Source organism: Stegostoma tigrinum, chromosome 1 (assembly GCF_030684315.1).
Source record: "Stegostoma tigrinum isolate sSteTig4 chromosome 1, sSteTig4.hap1, whole genome shotgun sequence".
Classification (NCBI taxonomy): Eukaryota; Metazoa; Chordata; class Chondrichthyes; order Orectolobiformes; family Stegostomatidae; genus Stegostoma; species Stegostoma tigrinum.
The window spans coordinates 89,130,365-89,156,991 of NC_081354.1; the positions used below are offsets into that span (position 1 = coordinate 89,130,365).

Sequence of the window (26,627 nt, forward strand, 5' to 3'; positions counted from 1 at the left end):
AGGTAAGAGTTGCACATTTGCACTTACATAATGAATTTCATATTTTATTAATCCCAAATGTGCCGGAAAACAAAGTTTAATTCACCACATAAGGAGATATAAAAGTTTGGTCACAAAAGTAGGTTTTGGAGAACATTTTATAAAGGAGGCTAGAGAGGGAGAGGGAGGAATGGGAATGGGAAAGCAGGAAAGATAGGAGATTTAGGGTTCCAGGAGCTAAGGCACAACCTCCCAGGATGGAGTATTTAAAAATCAAGGTGTCCAAGAGAACAACATTGGAGGATCTCAGATGATTGTAAGGCTGGAGATGGTTAGAAAGAGAGAGAGAGAGAATAAGAAAAGCTAGGGACTGATTTAGAGATAAGATGAGAACTGCAAAATGGAACCATTGACCAGAAATCAGTTTAAGTCAGTGAGTCCAGGACTGTTGCATGAATGGGACTTGGGGTCAGTTCAGATACATGCAGCAGAGATTTAATTAAGCTCAAACGTCAGTAGGCTGGAAGGTGGGAGGCCAGCCAGGAGTTCACTGTGAGGAGGTAAACAACTTCGTGGATGGTCAAAGCTGGCTTGATTTCAAATATAAAATGAAGGTTCATAATGGTCAGGTTTAGACGTAGTCAGTTTTCAGGAAGAGGAAAGAAACCATAGTCTTTTGTGTGAACTTGTAGAGGGGACCATAGAGCACGATTTCTGTCTTCCCAGCATTTTGTTGGACTATATTTCTGCTCATCCATAACTGGATGCCAGACAAGCATTCACAGGTCTTACTCATTTCCATTGAGATTCTTATCTTACAGCAGGCTACCTTCACCTTGAACCATCAATCAGTGTAGAGACATACAGCAGGAAAACAGACCCTTCAGTCAAACTCATCTGCATCGACCAGGCTGCCCAATTAGACTTTTTCCTATATATCAGCATTTGACCCATATCCCCCTAGACTCTGCCTGTTCATATACTCATCTAGATGCTTTTTAAATGTTGTGATTGTGCCAGCCTCCACCACTTCCTCTGGCAGCTCATTCCATACACGCACCACCAATGCTTAAGTTATTCATGTAACGTAAGAGACTAGAAGTAGATAACCTAGTATAGAATAATCCAACTCATATTTATTATGACACACAAATATATAAATATTACAGAGCAGTTTGCTCCCATTTGTGTGTTATGTTTAAAGTCATCCGTATTAAGCTTGAAGTCTCTCTACTGTTAGGTCTTGATGTTATCATACAATGATAATATCATCAAAATGACTTTTAAAGGTACACTGACACATTGACCATGAGGTATAACCCAACACAGGTATCAGTTAACTCAGTTGGCTGGACATCTAAGTTTGCAATGCAGAGTAATGCCAACAGCATGAGTTCAATTCCTGTACCAGCTGAGGTTACCATGAAGGTTCTGCTTTCTCAACCTTGTACCTTGCTGGAGGCATGGTGACCCTCCGGTTAAACCCACCATCACTCGTGTCTCGTTATTGAGAGAGTAGCTACATGGTCCCCTCTGGGACAATGGGGACTTTACCTTACCTATGATACAATGCAGTAGCTCTCAAGCTGTGACATATGGAGTTCTGCAGGTTCAGAGACTTTCCAGGCAGTGTGAGAACTAAATTACTTCTGTGAATTTTCATGCGAAATGCATTAAAAATAGGCAAGTTTCTAATTAAGAACTTCTTCAATAATTATAAATTTAGTTAAATTATATATTATTAGCACCAATATTAACTTTTCTACCACCGGCCTCAATTGTCATCATTTCTATGCGCATTAATTTGTTAGGAAACTCCAGAAGCAATACAGATTCACCATCTATTAGTCCTTTGATGGTCCAATCATGTTAAATCTGATTATTGAAATAGAGCAAAATCATAGTTTTAAAAATTAGGCTTAGGTTTTAACCAATGGAGACAACTTTGGAGCATATCTATCTATAATTGATCTATAATTATTATAATCAATTATAAGGGTAGATTGAAGAAGTTGGCACTGTTCTCATAGAGTCATACAGCATGGAAACAAACACTTCAGTCTCATCAGTCCATGCCGAACATAATCCCAAACTAAACCAGTCCCACCTGCCTGCTCCTGGCTCATATCCCTCCAAACCTTAACTATTTATGTACTTATGAAAGTGTATATTAAACATTGTAATTGTGCCCACATCCACCACTTCCTTAGGAAGTTCATTTCACATGAGAACTATCCTCCGCGTAAAACGTTTACGCCTCATGTCTTTTTTAAATCTCTCTCCTCTCACCTTTAAAATGTGCCCCCAAGTCTTGAAATTTCACATCCTAGGGAAATAACAACTACCATTAACTCCATCTATACCCCTCATTATTTTACAATCTTTTATCAGGTCAACCTCCTACTCTGCAGCGGGGATAAAAGTGATAAAAGTTTTCATCGAGAGAAGGAATTTTGACAGAAGTTTTCAAATTCATGAATGGGTTATGCAGCATAGATAGAGAGAAGCTGCTCTCACTCATAACAGGAAAAAGAATGAGAGGGCATAGACTTAAAAATGATGAGCAAACAAAGATTATGTGATGTAAAAACTTCTTTACTCAGTGAGCACGATATGTGGTGGAGGTAAGTTCAAATATGCATTCAGGAGGATATTGGATGATTACTTAGACAGAAATTGTGCTAAAGGGTGTGAGCGAAAGGCACAAGATTGTCACTAAGTAATAGAGTTGGTGCAAGATGAATTGCCTCCAATTGTGCTGTAACAATTTTATGACTCTGTGAATTACTGTAAAATACAAAATCTTACCACAAATTCATATGAGATCCAAAAACTGTTTTTAAAAATCCATAAAATGACCCTGTTCCTTTTCCCAATTGGTGAGACAACATCTGTTGAAGAGTGATAGTTGGACAAGATATTTGGAAATCATTCATGAGCACTATGGTCAAACAGCAGATCGAGGATAAGTGTACTCAGCAGTGAGATGCACACCTATCTGACTGACGCTTGTAAGTAAATGCTGATTTCTAATAAAAGTATTGTTTAAGTAATAGTTATGTGATGCACTTCCTTAAGTATTATATTGTAATCTCTGTTTAATTGGGAGTTCTGTCATAATTAATCCATTTGAAAAATGTCCTCAAGTGGAAAAATCTGTGACTGACAGGCTATGACTACAATAAAGATGGATCTACTAGTGAACGTTTCCTGCATTGTGCATTGTTCATTAAAGAAACAAAAAAGGGTACTTTTTGAAATAGCGAGCCTATTCATGATATTTCAAGTGACATGTAAACCTGAAGACCACCAAAGAGGTTTTAGTGAATTAAAAAAGATGGTCAAAGGATGCTACATGGATTTTATGTTGAAAGCGTACAAATTCATTCATACAGCCCAATCGTTCCATATCATTTAAAAGTTCACATTTCTACAGAGTGGATACATCAAACAAAGGAATGGCTAAAATTATGTGTAATGCAAACAAACTCATGAGATAAATACATGTCATAGAGAGCTCTTCAAGTCAGTTTTGCGGCTGTATGAATTGCCATTGCCTGCAAACACTTCTGTGATCAGGCCCTTTTTTTGCACAGCAGAGAGGGCAGTGTTGCTCTTCCTGCAGAAAACTGATGCATGCTGTTCACAACAGGCAAAGAGAGGTCACGCCAATTTTTCATTTTGGCTGCTGTGTACACATGTTTTAGGAGATTTTAAATCTTGCGGTGGGTGAGTAAGTGGGAGAATACATGGGTGGGTGAGTGGATGGGAGGGTATAGGAATAAATGAGCAGGTCAGGTCAGGAGAGTAGTTCTGAGAAGATTGGGCTGGGTTGGATTGCGTTGGTGGGACTAGCAGTCGGGAGGGGTAGCTGGTGCTGGGAGAGAGATTCAAGTCAGATCGAGTTTGGGATTAATTCGGTCAATTTGGGAGATGGTTGATGGTGACGGAAGAATCAGATGGGGTCAGGCCAGGAAAGTTGTGGGGAATTTGGGTCATGTCTAGGAGGGCAGTCATTTCTGGTTGGGAGAGAACTGGTCATAAGACCATTAAAGCTATAAGATGTTTGAACAGAGGGAGGCCTTTTGGCTCACACATCTGCTTCACCATTCAATGAAATCATGGTTAAACCCTCAACTCCACTTTGCTGCCTTTTCCCCACAATTGTTCACATCCTTAATGAGTAGCAATCTGTCTCTCACAGCCTTTATTAGACTTAAGAACTGAGTCCTGACAGCCCTCTATGGTAAAGAATTTCATAGATTTTCTACCCTCTAAGAGAAAAAAATTCCTCCTCATTTTTGTTTTAAACGCATGACCCTTACTCGGAGATTCATGGCCTTTGGTCCTAAACTTTCACACAAGGGGGCAAAACCTTCCCCATCTACCTACCCAGTCCCCTAAGAATCTTATTTATTTTAATATGGTCACCTCCCATATTTCGAAATCCAAAGAGTACAAGCTGACTTACTCATTCTCTCTCCATAGAAAATCTCTCCATTCCCAAGATCAACCTAGTGAAATTTCTCTGCACTTACTCCAAAGCCAGTATTTATTTCTTCTCTTAAATTAGGGAACCCAAACTGTACAGTTCAGGCTGTGTGATTGGGATAGGTGATTGTGGCGTTCAGATGCTTGGCACCGGCTAATCTCTGAATTAAGCTGAGAATTGATAAGCATGTAAAATCCAAGATAATTACACAGGGAATCCTGTGTCTCCAGCTCTGAGCTCAGTGGGAGAGACACATACAGACAATCCCATGTAGTGGAAATCAGACCACTGAAAGCTTAAACTTCCCTGACAATTTCAGCATGTGGGTGTGTCTGTGTGTGACAGCAATTTTACAGCGTATTGACACACATCTCCCCAGTTAAGGCCAAATTTTAATAATACAGAAACTGGTAGATTTGAGCCATAATCTATTAATAGAGGAGAGGAAATTAGATTTAGCTATTCACTGGAAATATCTAGTCACTCCGTGAAGGGATATCAAAATATAATTGTGGCAACTTATGGTTATTGCATAAATTGAAACCAGTTATAATCTGACCTGAATCATTGTGAGTCAACATTTGCATTGGCATATGCAATTTTAGAAACAGCTATCAAAATTTCACTGATACGTAAAAGAGGACAAAGAAACAATAGAAATCGGTGATAGGTTGGCTTTACCAGGCACAATCTTAGAATAGAATAGAATCCCTACAGTGTGGAAACAGGCTCTTCGGCCCAGCAAGTCCACACCGACCCACACAGCATCCCACCCAGACCCCCCCCCCCCCCCCCCCCCCACCCCCCCGCCTTAACCCACCTAATCTACATATGCCTGAACACTATGGGCAATTTAGCATGGCCAATTCACCTACCCTGCATACCTAAGGACTGTGGGAGGAAACCGGGGCTAATTAAATGATGCACCAGCTAGGAGCCACATGGCACACTCCCATTCTCACTTCTTCACATTCTTAAGCCTGTTATAACACTTATACTTCTGACATTGTAGTGAAGTTCTCCCTGGCAATTTTAAGAAAATGCAACAAGACACCTGTATGGCTTTGACTTTACAATCTTGAATAATTGCAGCACATGGGCAAGCACACAGCAACATGATTTCTGGCTGGACAGTCTCTGTTCTTCAAACGTGCACTGATCTTAAATTAGAATCTACAACTTGACCAGATATGGCAAAACTATTTCTGGCACAGGAGAGTTGGTTATGGATCAGAGATTTAATTGGCAAAAATTCAGGGGACAAACAAGTTATGTTAAAAAAAAGAAATGAGTTGTTATGATAAGGAAAGCACTGCCTGAAAGGATGATGGGGACAGAATCAATATTAACTTTTGTAAGGAAATGAGACATATACCTGCAGGGCCAAGGGAAAGAGTAGCAGGAGTGAGAGGCATAAATCAGATAGCTCTATCAAAGACGTTTTATGATTTCATAAGGGAGATTGTAAAGGAATGAATAAGGAATGCAAGATTTTTAAAAAATAAACAGAGGTACAGTTTAGTTTTGGTAATGAAGACATGAACAAGATAAAGACATGGTCAGAAATTTGCAGATATTTACCTCATTTTTCACAGGTTTGCCTGGGTACAGTCCAGCTTCATACATCACTCCAAGATTATGTGACGCATCCAGATTTCCCATTTTCATTGCTTGCTCCCAGTACTCCACAGCTTTCACATAGTCCTTCTTAAAGGTTTCATAGTACCATCCCAAACCATTCAGCGCTTCATGTGATCCCTGAATCAATTAAAACTTAACTTTCGACATAATTCATTTGAACATAATTATGTATTTTCACCATCTTATATTCCAATAATGATATAGTGGGCCTGAAATACAGCCCTTTCCTTTTCAGAACATGGGGCTGGATATTACGTGCTGATGTTGGATGAGGTTTGGGCAAGGAGGGCATGTCTTCTTGAGTGAGTTGCTAGCACATCATCTCCCACTCACTTAAGCCTACTTCCCATGATACAGAGAGTGGGAGGGCACCAGAATTAGCAAAGCTTATTAAACATTTAATTGACTCCTATATTATGCTGCAATGCCATGAAACAGTTGGCACGATATGGGTCAATACTCTCCATCAAGCTGCTTTAACTATTAGAAGGGAAGAATGCTGCTACAATTGGAGGGTGCCCCTTGCCCATCGGTGGCAAATCCTCCTGAGGAAATAGCAACTCCCCTGCCTTCCTACCTGCCCATAGAGCAAAACCCACATCCACGTTTCAAAGTATTGAAATTCCATTTGCCCAAAGCCCTGGACTTACTTTCCTTTGGAATCAATGGGGCCTTCTTTGTGGGTCTGCCTACAGACCTAGCAGCATCCAGAGCCCATTCGGGCATTGCTGGGGCTGCTGATGCTGCGTCCAATCAAATAGACCAACAGCTCCCAGGGCAGATCGTCCTCCTAGTGAGGGACAGAAGTCCCAACAGAAACTCACTCAGCTCACCCAGAACACTTTCCTGTTGCAGGACAGACTGGCCAGTCAGCTTGCTGCTGATCTTCCTTCCAGTGCTCCCCTGTACAGAATTTACAGCCAACTGTTTCAGGTCAAGTAAATTAATGAAAGACTTTTGTTTTCAGTTCAAGAAGGATCAAATCAAATTAATTTTCCAAATCTGAGAGCGTATCACCAGCAATAATGAAAGGCCAATAGCCCAGCACTAATTTGGCACTTTCACTTTGACAGATAGCTCGAACAGACTATGAATAATGACAGAATTCTGGGGAGAATTTGGAACTCGCTTGGAGTGTTTGAAGCAAATAGCATTGACATATACAAAGGAAGACTTGAAGGATAATAAGGGGAAAGAGGAACACAGGGAAATGATGGGAAGAGATCACAAAAGTTTCAAGAAGCTGGTATAATGTATAAATCCCATGAAAACTAGTTAAGTTAACTCACTTGCTTCTGTGTTTTAGATTTAACATAATTCACTGAATACACAACGCTGTTCAACATTTACAAGTACTTTGTACAGTTCTAATGGAATGCTCGGCCTACATGCTGAATGTTGGCACTAATAATTACTGCAGGATTCTCAACTCTAACAATGTGAAATTAAAGTGGATAAATAAAAAATGTTTAGCAATGCATGTGTTTATATTGCACAAATATCTTACCTTAGAAGCAGCTTCATTGATCAGTTTTAAGCCTAATTTTGTATTTTTTTTCACTCCTCTGCCCTAAAAGTAATTTAAATCACAGTAGAGTGAATATACTAAATGAGGGTTAACTCAGTGTTATAAAAACAGAATGTACAGAAAAAAAAAACTGAGCAGGTCGCATAGGACCTGTAAAGAGAAAAACAGAGCTCACATTTCAGATCTGTAACTTCTCGTCAATCCACAGCGCGGTTTAACCCCAAAAGAAGTAAATTAACGGAGATCATTTGTAGAGTAATTGAATCCAATACAAGAGAGAAGGAATGTGGAGTAGTCCAAACATTAATACTTACCTTGAAGAGAAAAAGTCCATACTCGTACAATGATAATGGGTCTCTTGTTTCTTCTGCACTTCTAGAATACCATTCTAAAGCAGCTTTCACATCACGTGTGACACCTTGTTGTCCCCAGTAAAGCATTCTCGCGAGCTTTTGCTGCAAGTGTTAATGAACTTTATTTGGCTAGAATAGGACAACTAAAATTTTTAACTAATTTAAATGTTATTTAAAGCATAATTTCAATACTTTTTTCAAAGTATCTGCTGAATTAAAATACAGTATTTTTGTTATAGTTGAGGAACACAGAAATTCAGATTTCCTTCTTGTAGTCAATTTATTCACAATCCTTTCACTTCAGAATGTGGTTCTTCACAATCATCAACAACTAGTATCCCAAGATATATTGATGAGGTAAAATCTAAAACATAGACACCAAGCCAATGGGGAAGATATTGGACCAGGACCTCAATCAAAGAGGTAAATTGCAAGGAAGAATTTAAATGAAGGAGGGAAATGTGGAGAGGAAGACAAGATTTAGGGAGGGAATTCTAAAGGATGTGGTTGAGGCAGCATGACTGCAAATAGTAAAGGGAAAAGGATCAATGATGTACCAAAGACCATCTTCTGAGAAAAAGTAAGGTCAGAAGAAAATGGAGGATAAGTGAATGTTACAGACTTAGGAAAAGGCAAGGCCATACAGGATTCCAAACATTAAGATTGGAATTTTAATTTTTAACGTTTGGAGTCTGGAAGGAAGTGTAGTCAGCAAGAACATATAAACGTGCGGGCAGGATTTGGTGCAGGATGGGATATTTGTCTGTTCTTCAGAATGGAGGAAGAAGGCTCATAACACGTTCAAAATGTTAACTCTGTTTCTTTTGCCACAGATGCTGCCAGACCTTGCAGACCTGATATTAACAGCAGAGCTGTGGATAAGCTATCGTGGAAGATGGATAGACAGCTAGGAGGGCACTAGAAGAGTCAAATTTGAAAGTGCAAAAAACGTCAATGAGAATTTCAGCAGTCGGGTGGAATAAAATGGGTGGAAGTATGTGTTCTCAACCATCAATCCCCAGGGTAGAAAAATGTAAATCTCTTTTGACCATATCGCAGTGGAAATGGTAACACGCAAATCACCTATAAATCAGAAGTCATCAGATTTGATGGCTTTCATATTATATAACACCAAGTACAAATACCCAGCCAAAAGAAGAATAGCCTCGCAGAGGAAAACTCTGGTTTAAATGTCTGATCAAATGGCTTTATCTTTCACTCCTCCCTCTCTCAACAATAGATACTAGTTTTTTTATCTAAAAGGTAATTTGCAATTTTCCCTTTTGTTTACACAGGTAAAATATCATGATTCCACAGAGTGCTTCCTCTTAATAAATCACCAAGATCAGTAACTTGCATACAGTAAACATCAGCACAAACTCACGTCCACCACTCTTTAACAATACCAAAGCAGTATAACATTAAACAAATCACAGAATCCAGTGCTTTTATTAAAGTAGCAGCAGTACACAGTCATGGCTTCTGATTATTCAGCAAAATGTGTGAATGAAAGAAATAAAGTATACGCAACACATGCCTGAGCAAATGCATCCCCATGATTCGCCTGGTACCTGAGCCATAAAAAGAGGTCATCATTTTCTTTGGTTTGACTCTGTAAAGCTGAATCATCCATTAGCCGTATTGTTTCAACAAAAGCCTGAAAAGGTTGGAAATTATATTCTTACAGGATAGGTTGAGACAGTTGTGGAAAAATAACATGTTGGAAAAATTTGTGACACATAAATAAAACCTCAAATTTCAGCAAAATTAAATTATACAAGACAGATGTTTTGTATCAAAACAAATTGATAATATTCAAAGATAGCAGGAGCTGCCAATGCTGGAGTCTGAAATAACAGGGTGTGGAGCTGCAGGAACACAGTGGGCCAGGCAGCATTTTCAGGAGCAGGAAAGCTGACATTTCGGGTCTGGACCCTTCTTCAGAAGATTGATAATATTGTTGTTTTCTCAATTTATTCAGTCATTCATTCACAGGATGTTGACATCATTGGCTAGGCCAGCATTCATTGCCGATTCAAAGGGCAGCTAAGTGTCAACCATATTACTGTGGGTCTGCAGTCACATGTAGGCCAGACCATGTAAGGATGGCAGTTTTATTGCCTAAAGGACATTAGTGAACCAGAAGTGCTTTTCCTTTCAATCAACGATGGTTTCATGGTCATTGTTAGACTCTTAATTCCATTCGAATTTGAACCTGGGTCCCTAGAACACTGCCTGGGTCTCTGGGTGAACAGTCCAGCAATAATACCACCAGGCTATCACAATAGACAATAGGCCCTTTGAGCCAGCACCACCATTCATTATGATCATGGCTGATAGTCCACAATCAGTGTCATGTTCCTGCTTTATCCCCATAACCCTTGATCCTATTATCTTTAAGAGCTCTATCCAGCTCTTTCTTGAAAGTATCCAGAGAGTTGGCCTCCACTGCCTTCTGGGGCAGAGCATTCCATATGTCCACCACTCTCTGGGTGAAGAAGTTTTTCCTCAACTCTGTTCTAAATGGCCTACCCCTTATTTTTAAATTGTGTCCTCTGTTTCTGGACTCACACATCAGCTGAAACATGCTTCCTGCCTCCTGAGTGTCCAATCACTCAATAATCTTATACGTCTCAATCAGATCCCCTCTCATCCTTCTAAACTCAAGTGTATACAAGCCCAGTGATAATGGGAACTGCAGATGCTGGAGAATCCAAGATAATAAAATGTGAGACTGGATGAACACAGCAGGCCCAGCAGCATCACAAGAGCACAAAAGCTTCCAAGATAATAAAATGTGAGGCTGGATGAACACAGCAGGCCCAGCAGCATCTCAGGAGCACAAAAGCTAATCCAAGATAATAAAATGTGAGGCTGGATGAACACAGTGGGCCCAGCAGTATCTCAGGAGCACAAAAGCTTCTGAGATGCTGCTGGGCCTGCTGTGTTCATCCAGCCTCACATTTTATTATCTTGTATACAAGCCCAGTCGCTCCAATCTTTCAACATATGGCTCCTTTGCTTCGAGATCCCTGATCAAATCTGGTTCATTGCACAACACCAGATCCAGAATTGCCTCCTCCCTGGTAGGCTCCAGTACAAGCTGTTCTAAGAATCCATCTCGGAGGCACTCCACAAACTCCCTTTCTTGGGGTCCAGTACCACCCTGATTCTCCCAGTCTACCCGCATGTTGAAATCTCCCATAGCAACTGTAGTGATCCCTTTGCGACAGGCCAATTTCAACTCTTGATTCGACTTGCACCCTACATCCTGACTACTGTTTGGGGGCCTGTAGATAACTCCCGTTGGGGTCTTTCTACCCTTAGAATTTCTCAGCTCTATCCATACTGACTCTACATCTCCTGATTCTATGTCTCCCCTCGCAAGGGACTGAATATAATTCCTCACCAAAAGGGCCACCCCACCCCCTCTGCCTATCAGTCTGTCCTTTCGATAGCACATATGGCCTTGAATATTCATTTCCCAGGCCCTGTCCACTTGGAGCCATGTCTCAGTTATCCCCACAACATTGTACTTGCCAATTTCCAACTGAGCCTCAAACTCAACCACCCTCATTATCATCACATTCCTATTATGTATGTGTACATATACATAACTACAATGTTGATTCTCCTACTGGCTCAGAAGACATTGCAGACATATACAGCCATTTTCAACTGGGGAAAGTTACTCTGCAAATAGATGGCATCAGGTACTGTGGGAGGAGGAATCATTGATGCTTTAACTGGGGGGTGGGGGGGCAAAGCATAATGTCGTATGACATTACTAACCCATAGACCTGGCTTAAGGTTGTAAAGTCAGAAGATAAAGACTTAAATAAAAGGATGGGATGGGAATTGTGGAAGCTCAAACCTGATGGGGTTAACCGGCTGTGCAGAGGAGGAAACCACATGATGGTTTTGAGGTCGTGGGGGGGGGGGGGGGGGGGGGGGGGGGGCGGTGGGGGGGAGTCACCAAGATTTATAGGCTGAGCTTGGAACTTCACTTTGTGAATTCTCCGATGTGGCCTACCAGCCTTGTTCAAATCTCAAATGCACACTGAAAATGGAAATGGAAAATGGCTGCCACCACACGAAAAATGGGCGGAAAATCTATTTTTTACTGTTTGATGGAATGGGCTCTACTGTTGAGGCTCTTCAAGTGGCAATTGCATTAATCAGGTGCCTACCCAGTACAGATTAAAGATATATTTCCCTCCCCACCCCATCTGCCTTTCATAGGGACTGTTCTGTCTGCGACTCCCTCATCCACTCCACACTCACCACTAACCCCACATACCCGAAAAAACCCCGGAACCTTTCCCTGCAACTGCAGGAAATGCTACATCTGCCCCTATACCTCTATTAAATGCAAAAAGCAAACCTTCGACATCAGGCATGGGTTCACCTGCACATCCGCCAACTTGGTCTACTACATCCACTGCTCCCAATGTGGCCTCTTCTATACTGGTGAGGCCAAGTGGAGACTTGGAGACCATTTTGTAGAACATTTGCACTCTGTTCACAGCCAAACAACATCACCTTCTGGTCGCGCAACATTTTAACTCCCTCTCCCACTCCCTGGATGACATGTCCTTTCTGGGTCTCCTCCAGTGTCACAATGACACTACCCACAAACTGGAGGAGCAGCACCTCATATTCTGCCTCAGGAGCCTACAGCCTGATGTCCCAAACATGGACTTTACCAGTTTCAAAATCCTTGACCTGACACAACTTGTCCATCTTCTCTCTAACTATCCGCCCGTCCCACCTCACTAACCAATCCCCACCACTCCCTCCCTGCACTCACCTATCACCATCCCAACTACCTTCCCTAGCTCCATACCCCTCTCCGTTTATATCTGAATTCCCCTCCCCCTCCCCATTTCTGAAGAAGGGTCCCAACCCGAAAAGTCAGCTTTCCTATTCCTCTGATGCTGCCTGGCCTGCTGTGTTCCTCCAGCTCCACACTGAGTTATTTCTGACTCCAACGTCGGCAGTTCTTACTATCTCTAAATATCCATAATTCACTTTACAGATTTGAAATGTTAATCAATCCTGATCATCAATCAACTGCTTTCTCTGCATTTGTATCATCATGATACCATTGGTCTCAGTGCAGGTACACATCTCTATCTGTTGCCTTGTGATAATGGGAACTGCAGATGCTGGAGAATCCAAGATAACAAAGTGTGGAGCTGGATGAACACAGCAGGCCAAGCAGCATCTCAGGAGCACAAAAGCTGACGTTTCAGGCCTAGACCCTTCATCCATCTGTGTCTTATTTCCTCTCCTGCCCAACTCTTGCACTGGAGACTTTATTTCTGTCAGTAAACCATAATTAAATATTCTCCTTCCCCCTCTGCCCCAAATTCGGACTTTAACTCAAATCCTCAGAAGCTGTTTCTGTCTCGCTCACTCAGGCAAAGCCTCCCTCACTTTGACTGTGCGACTTACTCTAAAACCAGGTGACAATTTTTCTTTATCAGCCATCTCCAGGGTGATTTTTCACAGTGTAGAATTGTGAAATCTGTTTCCTGCCTTGCACTATCTGAACTGCACAGTTGGACCTTAAATATGGTGGCAGTGGTGAGAACTCCGTAAGGTCCAGGCAGTGGTGAGCATTTCTGCAGTGGGGAGTGCAGGACTGCATGAGATCAGGGCCAGGGAGGCATAGTTCATATTTAACAAGGTGAGCAGTGTAAAACTCCATAAGGAAACTCCCCAAGAAACACTACAAAACCTACACAGGCAAATTTCAGGACAATTCAACCCACTGTTTAAGAGTATTAATTCTTCATAGCAAATGAAAGATTGTTATAAATTCAGGTAGGCATTGATTCTTAATACCACTAGCCACCCAACACCTCCCAATGCTTCAAATGTAAGTATCAAAAAATATGCACATTTGGTTGAATTTGGTTCACCTTCAATTAGTGACATCATCCCTTAAAGCGCATATTCATAACCATCAGGATTCACAACTTCAATAGCAGTTCCCTTCTGAAAATCCTCTAATGTATTATTATTAGTTTTGATTTTGTTTTAATAATACGTTTTATACTGGAACCTCTGATGTCAGTGAGGAATCCATCACCTACAAACTGCATCAATTCAGAAGTACAAATGTAGCCCATAACTTAGCTGGGTCTAAATTCAATAACCTCACAAAGGAAGCTAAAATTCAATAACCTCACAAAGGAAGCTGTTGACCTCCTTCTAAGCAGTACTTTGAGGGACACCTTCGCAAATTGAAAAACATTTGCAAATATTTAGAATTTTTCAAAACTGATTTTTTAAAAGTTGTTTCTGATAGTGAGATTTCCCAAATCAAATAGTATTATGCAGTCATTGAATTTTCAACTCCACATTTTATTGTGGGTCTTATTTAAGTCCATAATACCTACCTGTTCTCCATCAAACACATGCCGTTCATGAACAGTCTGTTTTGCAATGTTTGAGTAGTAACCATACGACATATCATAGTCCAATGGGTAACCATCAATACCTTGATCATGCTTATATCCAAGATGCATTAAGGCAAGTCTCTCATTTCCTTGTGCAGCAACCAGACTATACAGCAAGCCCTGATGAAATATCAATGGTATTCTATTTTTAATGAAAGAGTGATGACAAAATGTATTTCAAGAAGTTGTATATTGCCTTTTCATAGAACATTACAGCACAGTACAGGCCCTTCAGCCCTTTTTCCTCATAAGTTTTCCCTCACTGAGCTAAAAAAGCAAGCAATTGGAAGATTGATCCCTAGGCTTTGTAGGTACAGCTTTGATGACTGAGATTATTTAACTCTGTTCCAAACAGAAACATATACATGTAACTTTGGGAAAAAGATACATTCATGAATTAAAACCTTGCCAAATAATGACACATAAGATGAGGCAAGGGGCGGAATCTTACAAGTGGTGTGTAATTTGCAGAGATATTATGGTTGGTGTGAATCCAAGCAAGCATTCACCAATATGGCTCATTGGAAGTTCATAAGTTGAACATAAACAATAGGAACAGAAGTAGGTCACACAGAGCTTCAAGCTTGCTCCACCATTCAGTGAGATCATGACTTAAATTCTACTTCAACACCATTTTCCTGCACAATCCCTGTATCCGTTGATGTTTTGATATGTTAAGATCTATTAATCTCAGTTATAAACATACTCAAAGACTGAGGTTCCACAGATTTCTGTTGCAGAATATTCATCAGATACAACATCCATTGACTCCATCTATACTTCCCACTGCCTTGGGAAAGCAACCAACATGATCAAAGACCCCTCCCATCCCAGTCATACTCTCTTCCACCCTCTTCCATCAGACATCACATATAAAAGTTTGCAAAACATATAAGAACAGATTTAAGGACAGCTTCTTCTCTGCTTTTATCAGACTTTTCAACAGACCTCTCAAATGTTAATGCTGATTGCTCTCTGCACCTTTTCTGTGGCTGTAACACTGTATTCTGCACTTTGTTCTGCTATCTGATGCACTTTGTATGGTACAATCTGTCTGTGCAGCACACAAAACAACACTTTTCACTATGTCTTGTTACATGTGAGAACAATAAATCAAATCAAATCAAATCAAAACTTCCTTTGAGTGAAACTTTTCTTAATCTCAGTCCGAAATGGCTATCTCCTTTTTGTGAAACAGAGTCACATAAACATACAAATAAAGAGCAAGAATGGGCCATTCAACTCCTTGAGCCTGTTCCGCCATTCAAAAAAATCACGGCCGATCTGATTTTAACCTCAAATTGTAACTCTCACCTACCCCAGATGACCTGTCGCCCAAAAAAACTTTCAAAAGTTTATCTATCTCAGTCTTAAAAATATTCAAGGACACTGCTCCCACCATCTTTTTAGGGAGAAAGTTCCAAAGATTCACATCACTCGGAGATTTTTGTGGCCTCATCTCTGTTTTTAATGGGTGCTCTCTGATGTTTAAACAGTGATTCCCTCCAGGTCTGAAATTTCCATGAAGGGGAATTGCAAAGGTTGAGGCTCCTGCCCTGGTTTCCCTTAACTGCCCCAGTTGAAATCATACTCTCCTGTCCGTGAACACTAAGCAAATCAGATGACATAACTTTTAGGGTTGTAAATGCCTCCCTGTACTAAAAACCCAGGTAAAAGTTTCCTGGCCCTGATGCATTGCAGTGTCTGTAGTTCAGCAACTAGCTCATAAGCTTTGATTTAAAGCTGTTCAAACCTCAGGCATTCATTTCAGACGTGCTTGCTCTGGGCCAGTTTGGGCCAATCCAGAAACTTCTGCAAACTTGATATGCCACTTGACCTTCCATCTTAATGTGTACTAAGGAATAACCTAATTATCATTTTCAAATTTATGTTTAGTTATGCTTTTATATACTTTATTAATCTTACTACTGTGCAATGAATTTTTTTTGTTTTGTCAATTTGTGAGACAACACTTGGCAAAGTGTAACATTCAGTGGTACACGCTGTTCTAAGGGTACTGTACTTGACTGTCCCAAAATACTAAGCCCATTCCATTCTGCACAGCAACAGAGATGAAGGCCTGCTGCAAAGATCATAGCATCCCTACAGTGTGGAAAACAGACCCTTCGGCCCAAAAAGTCCACACTGATCCTCAGAGCATCCCACTCATCACCCTATAACCCACCTAATCTTCACATTCCAGAACACTACGGGCGACTTAGCATGGCCAACCCACCTAACCTGCACATCTTCGGACTGTGGGAGGAAACTGGGGCCCAGAGGAAACCCATGCAGGCACAGGGAGAATGTGCAAACTCCGCACAGACAGTTGCCCGAGGGTGGAATCAAACCCGGGTCCCTAGCCCCATGAGGCAGCAATGCTAGCCACTGAGTCACCGTGCTGCCTAGTTTCAATAGATCTTCAGTTTGGGATGACTGAATTGGAGTTTAAAGGTGATAGCCAGTGAAAAAGGAACTCATTGCTCAGTGTGTGTAAGACAGACAGTGTGAAAACAAATGAGACCCAATGTTAGGCAGTGCTCCTATTGGCTGTGGTACGAATGACGACTGAACTGTCCAGGTTTTATGAAGTTGGTGCTAAGGGAAGTCCCAGAATAGTTCATAGCTCCATGCAGTGAGGACACAGGGAAATCCAAGCAGCTGTTAAAAAGTCTGAAAGGTGCATACACACAATTAATACTGCGATGTAGCAGAGTAAGTTTGAAAACCCGCAAGTACAATTTGCTTGTGCAACTGAGTTGGATTAGAGCTCAGGAAACAAATCCATGAACCATGCTAACTTGGCTAACTTGGTGAAGCTTGCTGTCTGTCAAGATCTAGAGTTGTGGTTGTGAAAGTTTCCAGAAGAATCTGGGTGACATTAGTCCCTGAAAAGAATGGCAAACAACAAGAACATGGGCAGTCATTGAGGCACCCCATGGCCCTTGAGGGTGTTTCACAGCTCGGTCTTAAATGCGAAGAATCATAATCGCTTGTGAAGTTTAAAACCATTTTTGACCCTCAGTGTTACTAACATCTGCGGGAATTGCTGAGTAATCCATAGGATCTGTTTGACAGCATTTACTACTTGATCTATTTTGTGGGGTATTCAACCATAGTTGCCCATATTTGCCTCGTGTCAAATTTGTGATGTTAGAACACAAGCCTGATAGATTTAGAATGTACAATGGACAATCCAGACCAATGCTCATTGCATGCTTGTTTTAGCTTTATTTGTAACAACCTACCTGTTCTTTATTGAGGAAAGAAACCTGGCAGAATTGTTTCTGATGTTAAACAACTTCCATAATTAGCACAATCACCATACTGTTATGAGGAGTGAAGTAGTGGGACTAGAAAGGAAACAGTGTTCTCCAGTTCCAATCACATAACCCTGTTCTATCTCGTCTACAGCTTTAATTATGTCTCCGTGAAATATAATCATCAGTCAACTGAGATTTGTTTACCCCTCTCTGGACGCACAGCTTTCCGTGATTTGCACAGATGCAAGGACATCTCTTATGGCATGGATATTTCTCAAAGTAATCCTTTTCAATGCAGCCAGAGAATATGGAAGGTACACTAAGTTATTTGCACTAATTTCATATTCTCACCGATATGTTGAAATGTAGTATCAATGGCATAAACTATGTTGCAATTCTGTAACAGGCTGCAGCACGTTTTGTTATTTCTAAACACGTTTCCAAATTAGAGCCTTGTGTTTTGCCTTGTTCCTGGAATACATTAAATTCACCCTCAATAAAATGTATTAGAAGGCATCAGTGCCTGCTATAATTTTAACTTGGAAGTGGAAAGGATTGGAAATAAAGGAAAATACGTATTTAAAACTCCTAAGCTTCAGCATGCTCCCTTTTGGGGTTAATCTATTTCGCTAATCAATGTGTTCAGAGATGTTACTACATGCCTTTTGGAGCACAACGGACTTGAGCCCTGACCTCCCAGTCTAGAAGTAGGGGCAATACCACAATGCCACAAGAGAGAAAATCAAGGCTGCTTCACACTGGAAACAAAGCTCGATTTCAGAATGAGTTGGTAACTAAAATCATTTGGAAAAAAATGTTCGCTCTTCATTATCAGAGATTATTATCAGTATTAACACATGGATGTTGGGATATCATTGAAATCAGAAATTCAGGCAGTCTGGAGGTGGGAAAAGAATTGGATCCACGAGGCCTACGCCTTTAATGCCCTACTTGTGGGGAAGAAGCATTTGGAGCGTAGCTTCAAAGTCCAACAAGATTACCCCTCCCATTGGACCCCCATCAGCTGACACTACACTAATGATCAGGTCACCTCAAGGCTGTACTGGACAACTTTCAAACTGATCAACCATGCAGTTTTAGGGGTCAACACTACCTCTGTCGAAAAATCACATCCACTTGTCTGACTCCCAAGGACATCTGACGAACCACCAACCCATAAAGTCAGACCTGGTTTAAGCTCTCCCGGCTTCCATCCTGCCTGATAGTAACTTATCTGTCAATGTCGTTGGCTGTCAGGCAGGAGACATTTTGAGAAAGCTATGAAAAATTCTACAAGACAGCTCAATCTGGTAAATTCCTAACTTAGACTGCTCTGTCTAAAAATCATCATCACTTTATCCCTACCCCGACCTCCCAGCGCTCTTTTCTCAGCCCCAAGGAAATCTTCCTGAGAGAGATATCAATCTGTGGTATGTTCCTCCAGAGGACGATGCTCAAACTTCATGGGATTCACTCATTTGAATATGAATTAGGCAGATTTCCAGGAGAAAATATGATTATCACATATGTATACAAGTAATTTGAGGCATGGCAGGGTAAGTGTAGCATATTTAGGAGAAATAGCTGACTTTTGACAGCCAGGATTTTCATCCCCACATGTCTGGATCTGATCTAGACTAACTGACAGAGACTCAATGCTATAATTAGTCAACAAATGCTAGCGTAGTTACAGGCAGCCCCCATGTTGCAAATGGGTTCCATTCTGGAATGCCTTTGAAAGTTGATTTGTAGACAAGTTGGAACACAACTCAGGACAATATAAAGCAGCAGAAAATGTACATGTGTCAAAATTTTGAATTACATCTCTGCATAGGATTGCATTTCTAAGTACAAGAATTCACAAGACAGGTTCATAAATTCATTTGCGTAATATCACTTGCGTCTTTTCTTGTCCAGTAATTCTTGTTTTTTTTTAATGGGGTAAAGATCTTGGGAAATATGTCAAATCCACATTGACTTAACAACAAGTCTAGATAGGCTTTGGTTGTCAGGTACCATCAAAAAATAAGAATATGATTTTCATCCTGTCAATATAGAATTTCAAAGCAAGCTCACAATGATGCTGTTAGAACGGCCTGCCTGCTGTTGAACAATTCATTAAGGTGAAGCAAAAGAAACAAGAAAAATATTTTAAAAATACACATAAATGGACTTTTCATTTTAACCCAATTAATGCAATCAATGGCCATTTGTCTTACCTGTAATGGTTGCTTTTCCACACTTAGGCCAGTCTCAAAAATGACAGCCAGGAAGTAGGCTGCTCTGTAGTAACCACAGCAGCTAGCCTTCATGAGTGAAGTGATCAGGTGGTCAATCTGCTGGGCACTCTCTGGACGAACAAGAATCTCCAAAGTCTTCTGAAAAAGTTTCTCGCCAACTTTAATGAGTGTAGATTGTAGATTTGGTGAATGAGTGAAGTCTACGCACAAGATCACAACAAAAGAACTGTAAAAATGCTGAAAATTACATAAAAAATGAAATCTGAATTTTGGAAGTTAATAAATTAATGATGACTATTTCCATTTGGTTTCCCCTGTAAACTGCAAAGTTATTCCAATAATTTTGGACTGATTACCTTACAGATCAATGGTTGGTAGGATACAAATAATTTTATCCATCATTTTAACAGAGCCACTACCTTAATAAGAATTTAATGAATAATCATTCCATCCATCTTCACATAAATGTCAGGGTAAATTCCTTTCTAACAGGAAAAGTGCTCAATTTTATTGCATTATTTAACAGTTCATGACAAATTAGGAATATTTTAACATACAGATGCGTTGTGGGATTTTTGAATGAGTTAAAAAAACCACTTAAAGGATGTCATTTCTGTAGTTTGGAGAGGACTGAATTACAATTCCATGACTGACTGCCTATTTTCTTTTTATTTTCTCATTAACAAAACATTTTGCATTTACCTAAAAGTGGCTCTGAAGCCATTGTCTGAAGTAGATCAAATAAAGTCTTGTATTTCTTCTCAGTTCTTTTCCCCCAAGGATATGCTGTACATTTTTCTTCATCATAGTTTTTTGGTCCATATTTTGTGACCAACTCTAAGTAATAATTGTTGTTCCGATCTGGAAAGAAATCAAATTATAATCACTGGTAAATTATGAAGAATATTCCATTACAAATGTCTTCTGATAAAATATATAAAATGTAACTTGGCTAGATCCTATTGTGTTCTGCCATATTTAGGATTTTAATTAAACTCCTTTTTTATTTGAATAATTCTATGGGTAAAATAACAGGAAATTTTTTATCACAATAGCAATTTCAGGACTGATACCAGAGGAATGAAAGGGAATTATAGTTATACAATTAATTCATTCAAAAATAAATTTAACATCTGTAGTATATGGAGAGTTTATGTCACAGGTAGTCTTCAAAACATTGATTTGAATGCATTGGTACACAGTGTTCTATGCTGGAAGCCAAAAATTTGCAAATACTCACTAGGAATAGATTTAAAAATCTACCAAGAGAAGTACTTCAGCCAAGATCAAGGCTTAAAAGGAAAAGGCAGGAAACAGGGTTGAGAAACATTACCAGTCATGATCGAATGGGGAAGCAAACTCAATGGGCTGAATGGCCCAACTCTGCTCCTACATCTTAGATCACAAAACCATAAGTTAACTCTTCTGTCAGTACTGGAATGTAGGATGACAAAAAGTTCCATATCATGCAGTTAATTAGAACTAGCCATAAATTAGACAAGATACACAAGAATCAAAATCCAGACAATTCAACGAAAAGGAACCCCTGCACATACTTTAAAAATGCAGACATTTCTCCTCCTTATTGACCAGACCAACATACATTTCAAAATAAATTTGTCACTGAAATCTAGACTATCATCAAAATGCCAGGGCATAATAGTAAAATCACTACACTAGTAATCAGGAATACCATGCTAATGCTCTGAGGACATGAGTTCAAGTCCAGCACTGTTGCGAATGTCTTGAGATCTCAAGGAGAGTAATACTGGTCCTGAAAACACTGACTTTGTTTCTTTCACCACAGATGCTACAGGACCTCTTGAGTTCCTCCAACATTTTCGTTGCTTGTTTCAGATTTCCACAGTAACTTGCTTTCATTTTGGCAAAACCTATGTGAGTGAGTGAATTACTCTAAATCATATCCTGCTTTTATCCAGCAGAGGAAGCATTGTCCCTTTGCCTTACAAAGTCCAATTATTATGGGCCATTTTAAGAACTAAGTCTCCAAAACAAATTTATTAAGTATCTAATTTTATACATATGTCTTGGATGTTGGCCTCCTGGTGATGAGTAGTACTTCATTAGAACCTGTAATGCGCAAATCAGTAAACCATTAGTTTCTCAATACAACATCTAGTTAGCTAACGAGTTCCTCCGCATTCAGATTTTATGAAATGATTGATATATTCCATAATGATTGACATTTCTTTTGCAAACAGCTAAGAGGGAGTATAATTTCATTCCCTGATAAGGTCAACCAACTTAAGTTTACTTACTCAAATGTTGTAACTTTTTGTGCAATCCAAGGCTATGGAAATACTTCATGATGAGTGTAGTGAGATATTTACATTTCTTATAGTACTGTTCAATATGTTTATGGATTTCATGATCAGTTACAAGAGGATTTGAAATCTGTAGACATACAAAAGATGTTAGGTTTGGTAAGGTAGCAGTTGAACTTGCATTAAAAACAAACGTAATGATACAGAGTCCACTTGCTCATGTTACTACGCACTGTAACCTGACAGTAATGAGGTGAGATCCCCAAATACTGCACAACAATGGATAAATGTAATTCTGCTGAATTATCAACATAAGGCCACATTAAAAGTAATAAAATATCCCAAAGTACTTCACAGGAAGGTTGTTAAACAAAAATAAACACCAAACCAGGGAAGTCCATTTTTGGGGTAGATAGCTAAACATTTTGCCAAACAGATCTTAAAGGAAGCAAATGAAGTTGAGAGACAGAGAGGTTTAGGCAGGAATTAGAGAGTTTAGGGCCTGGGCAGCTAGAAGCATGGCCAACAGTGATGGAGGATTGAAGTCAGGGAGGCTCACCAGGCCAGAATTACCAGAGTACAAATCTTTCAAAGAATTATGGGCTGAACAACATAAGGAGGAGATTATGGTGGTGTTTGAAATCAAGGAATTTAATCAAATTTAAGATATTATTTGATCAGCAGTCAGAGTAGGTCATCAAGTAAAGGGCTGATGGGTGCACAGGTCTTGGCCTTGGTGTGAGGAAAGATACAGCAGAAGAGTTTTAAATGGTTTCTGATTTGTGGAGGTTAGAACATGGCTGACTAGACAGGATTATGTTGAAATAGTCAAGAGAGGAGGTGACATATACATGAATGAGGGTTTCATCAATAGCTGCACTGAAGTATGGCAATGTTGCAAAGTGGGAGGCATGAGGATCTGCAAGCATTATAGCATAGATTCACGATGAGAAGCTCATCTTGGGAGTTAGATATGATAAAAGGTTATGTACAATGGCTCAATTTCAGATAGTTATGAGGGAAAGCAGTGGACTTAGTAAGAAGTGGATGGAGCTTGATTGGAGACCAGAGGCAAGGACTCCTATTTGTCCATGCAGTACTGAATGTTCTATATGTTGAGACTGTTCAGTAAAAATTATAGTTTTGTACCAAAAGTGATAACTTTGCTGCCTGGAATCTGTGCTTTTACCATCAACTTACCAAATTCAATAGAAAGAATTCCTTTCCCATTAAACTCTGTTCTTCTGCAAAGTCTTAATATGTGTTTCTGGGACTGGAGGTATAGGGAAGCTATAGGGAAGGGCTAAATAGGCTGGGGCTTTTCCCTGGAGCATCAGAGGCTGAGAGTGACTTTACAGAAGTTTATAAAATCACAAGGGGCATAAATAGTATGAATAGTTAAGATCTTTTCCCTGGGGTAGGGGAGGTCAAAACCAGAGGTCATGGGTTTAAAGTGAGAGGGGAATGATTTAAAAGGGACTTAAGGGGCAATATTTACACACAGAGGGTAGTCTGTGAATGGAATGAGCTGCCAGAGGAAGTGGTGGAGGTGGGTTCAATTACAACATTTAAAAGGCATCTGAATGAGGGATATGAATAGGAAGAATTTGGAGGATTTGGGCCAAATGTTAGCAAATGGGACTAGCTCAGTTTAGAATATCTGGTCGGCACGGACAAGTTGGACTGAAGGGTCTGTTTCCATGCTGCATGACTCTATGACTCCGAGTCAGAAGTGCGATAGAGCATTCCCAACTTGTCTGATGGGTGCAGGTTTGACAGCACTCAATGAGCTTGACGCCATTCAGGAAAAAGCAGCCCACTTGCCACCACATCTTCAAACATCCATTCCCTGCACCATCAATGCTCAATAGCGCCAATGTGTACTATCTAAATGATACACTGCAGATTTTCACCAAGGGTCCTTAGATAGCACCTTCCTAGCTCACAACCAATTCCATCTAGAAGGACAAGGGCAACAGGTACAAGGAACACCACCGCGTGCAAGTTCCCTTCCAAGTCAGTCATCATCCTGACTTGGAAACACATTGCTGATCCTTCACTGTTGCTGGGTCAAAATCCTGGAAATCCCTCCCTAAGAGCGCTCTGGGTCAACTTACAGCATGTAGCATGGAAGGTGATGGCCTCGTGATAGTATTGCTAGGCTCTTTAATCCAGAGAGCTAGGTCACGCTCTTAGGGCATGGGCTTGAATTCTGCCACAGCAGATGGCAAATTTGAATTAAATAAACACCTGCAATTAAGAGCCTAATAATGAACATGAATCCATTGTTGATTGTTGGAAAAGCCCATCAGCTTCATTAATGTCCTTCAGGGAATGAAACTGTCATCCTTACTGGGTCAGGTCTACACGTGACTCCAGACCCACAGCAATGTGGTTGACTCTTAACTGCCCTCTGGGCAATTAGGGATGGGCAATAAATGCTACCTGATCAGCCAGCAATGCCCTGATTCCATGACTGAACTTAAAAAAATTGTGGACTGCAGCAGTTCAAGTAAGCAACTCATTATCACCTTCTCAAGGGCAACTTGGACAAGCAATAAATGCTAGTCAGCTGATATAGCCCACATCCCACCAGCAAATAAAGGAAAGCTACATAAAGCTGTAATCTGATAAGGGAACTCTGAGCAGGTCAGGTCGTACGTACGGAGAGGAAAACAGCGTTAACGCTTCCGAACCATGATCTCCATTCGGACAAGCCTGAAACATTAACTCTTAATCAATGTCAGCACATGCTGTTTGGAAAATTGGATATTCCCAAAATTGCCTGTTTTATCTCAGATTTTCAGCAGCTGCAAAATTTTGCTTTTGCATTAACTCTGGGTTTATGAGTTCCTCTTCCACAATATTCTTGAAGTAGTTCTGTATTAATTTCCATAACATTATTGGTGAGTGACCAGTAAAGAAACAGATTCAAATATCCTGAGTTCTGAGGAAGGGTCACCGGACCCGAAGCATTACCTTTTCACTTTTTAGGGTGCCTAGACGGTATATCTTGACAGGGCCAATGAATCCTTCAAAACCATGTATATGATTGCTGCCTCCAAGAACATAGTATCCAACTGAATCGTTGTGATGAACATCTTCAGGATAGCTGGAAAACAACCAAGATAATGACCAGTGATGTTTACATTATTCTAAGAAAAAGAGGTTAAAATGATCCCATTTTTCATACTGTGAAAGCTGGATACATAATATAGATATCCCTCACACAGAATTTTAAGAAAGTTGCAATTTAACTTTATTTAAAATTAAAGTAGAAAGTGAGTATAAAGTGTAAGTATATTCTATCTTAAAGTCTAAAGACAACTGATTCTGAATGGTTTCAGACAAAGTAGGCACTGCCGATGCTGGAGAATCTGAGATAACAAGGTGTAGAGCTGGATGAACACAGCAGGTCAAGCAGCATCAGAGGAGCAGGAAGGCTGACGTTTCCAGCCTAGACCTTTCTTCAGAAATGCGGGAGGGGAAGGAGATTCTGAACTAAATAGGGAGAGAGGGGGAGGTGGATAGAAGATGGATAAAGGAGAAGATAGGTGGAGAGGAGACCAGGCAGGTCAAAGAGGCAGGGATGGAGCCAGTAAAGGTGAGTGGAGGTTGGGAGTTAGGGAGAGGATAGGTCAGTCCAGGGAGGACGGACAGATCAAGAGGGCGGGATGAGGTTAGTAGGGAGGAGATGGGGGTGGGGTTTGAGGTGGGAGGAGGGGATAGGTGGGAGGAAGGACAGGTTAGGGAGGTGGGGACAAGCTGGGCTGGTTTTGGGATGCGGTAGGGGGAGGGGAGATTTTGAAGCTTGTGAAGTCCACATTGATCTGAATGGTGATTTTTAAAAATTATTTAGTCACGTACGTGGATATCGCTGAGTGGACCAGCATTTCCTGCCCTCCCTAGTTATCCTTGAGAAGGTGGTAGCAAGGTGCCTTCTTGAACCGCTGCAGTCTGCATACTGTAGGTTGACCCACAATGCTCTCAGGGAGGGAATTCCAAAATTTTGGCACAGTGACAGTCCAAGTCAAGTTGGTGTCTGACTCAGAGAGGTCTAGTGGGTGGCACTGGCTCTGTTTGCTCTGCTCATGTCTCTGTTCCCTTTGTCCAAGACGGTAGTGGTCATGAGTTTGGAAGGGGCTGCCTCAGGATCTTTAGTGAATTTCTGCAGTGTATCTTGTAGATAGTACACACCGCTGCTACTGAGCATTGCTGGTGGAGGGAGTGGATATTTGTGGATGCGGTGTCAATCAAGGGGGTTGCTTTGTCCTGGACAGTGACAGGCTTTGTGAGTTTCGTTCCATGCAAGTGGTAAGTATTCCACCACATTCACGACTTGTGTCTTGTAGATAGTGGAGAGGCTCTGGGGAGTCAGG

General features: G+C 40.6%; 1 protein-coding gene across 2 annotated transcripts in view; it reads right to left on the reverse strand.

Annotated features, from left to right (window-relative positions):
- Nucleotides 1–26,627, reverse strand: part of LOC125455027 (protein sel-1 homolog 3-like) — an 80,733-nt gene that overhangs the window by 28,690 nt on the left and 25,416 nt on the right. For both annotated transcript variants that reach the window (XM_048536518.2, XM_048536523.2), the window contains exons 7-15: nt 25,228–25,360; nt 22,243–22,378; nt 20,666–20,824; nt 19,943–20,163; nt 14,401–14,580; nt 9,531–9,650; nt 7,955–8,095; nt 7,620–7,682; nt 6,053–6,229 (exon numbers count right to left, since the gene is read on the reverse strand). In XM_048536518.2, the coding sequence (XP_048392475.2) occupies nt 6,053–6,229; nt 7,620–7,682; nt 7,955–8,095; nt 9,531–9,650; nt 14,401–14,580; nt 19,943–20,163; nt 20,666–20,824; nt 22,243–22,378; nt 25,228–25,360 (1,330 nt within the window). The remainder of the gene's footprint in view (nt 1–6,052; nt 6,230–7,619; nt 7,683–7,954; nt 8,096–9,530; nt 9,651–14,400; nt 14,581–19,942; nt 20,164–20,665; nt 20,825–22,242; nt 22,379–25,227; nt 25,361–26,627) is intronic.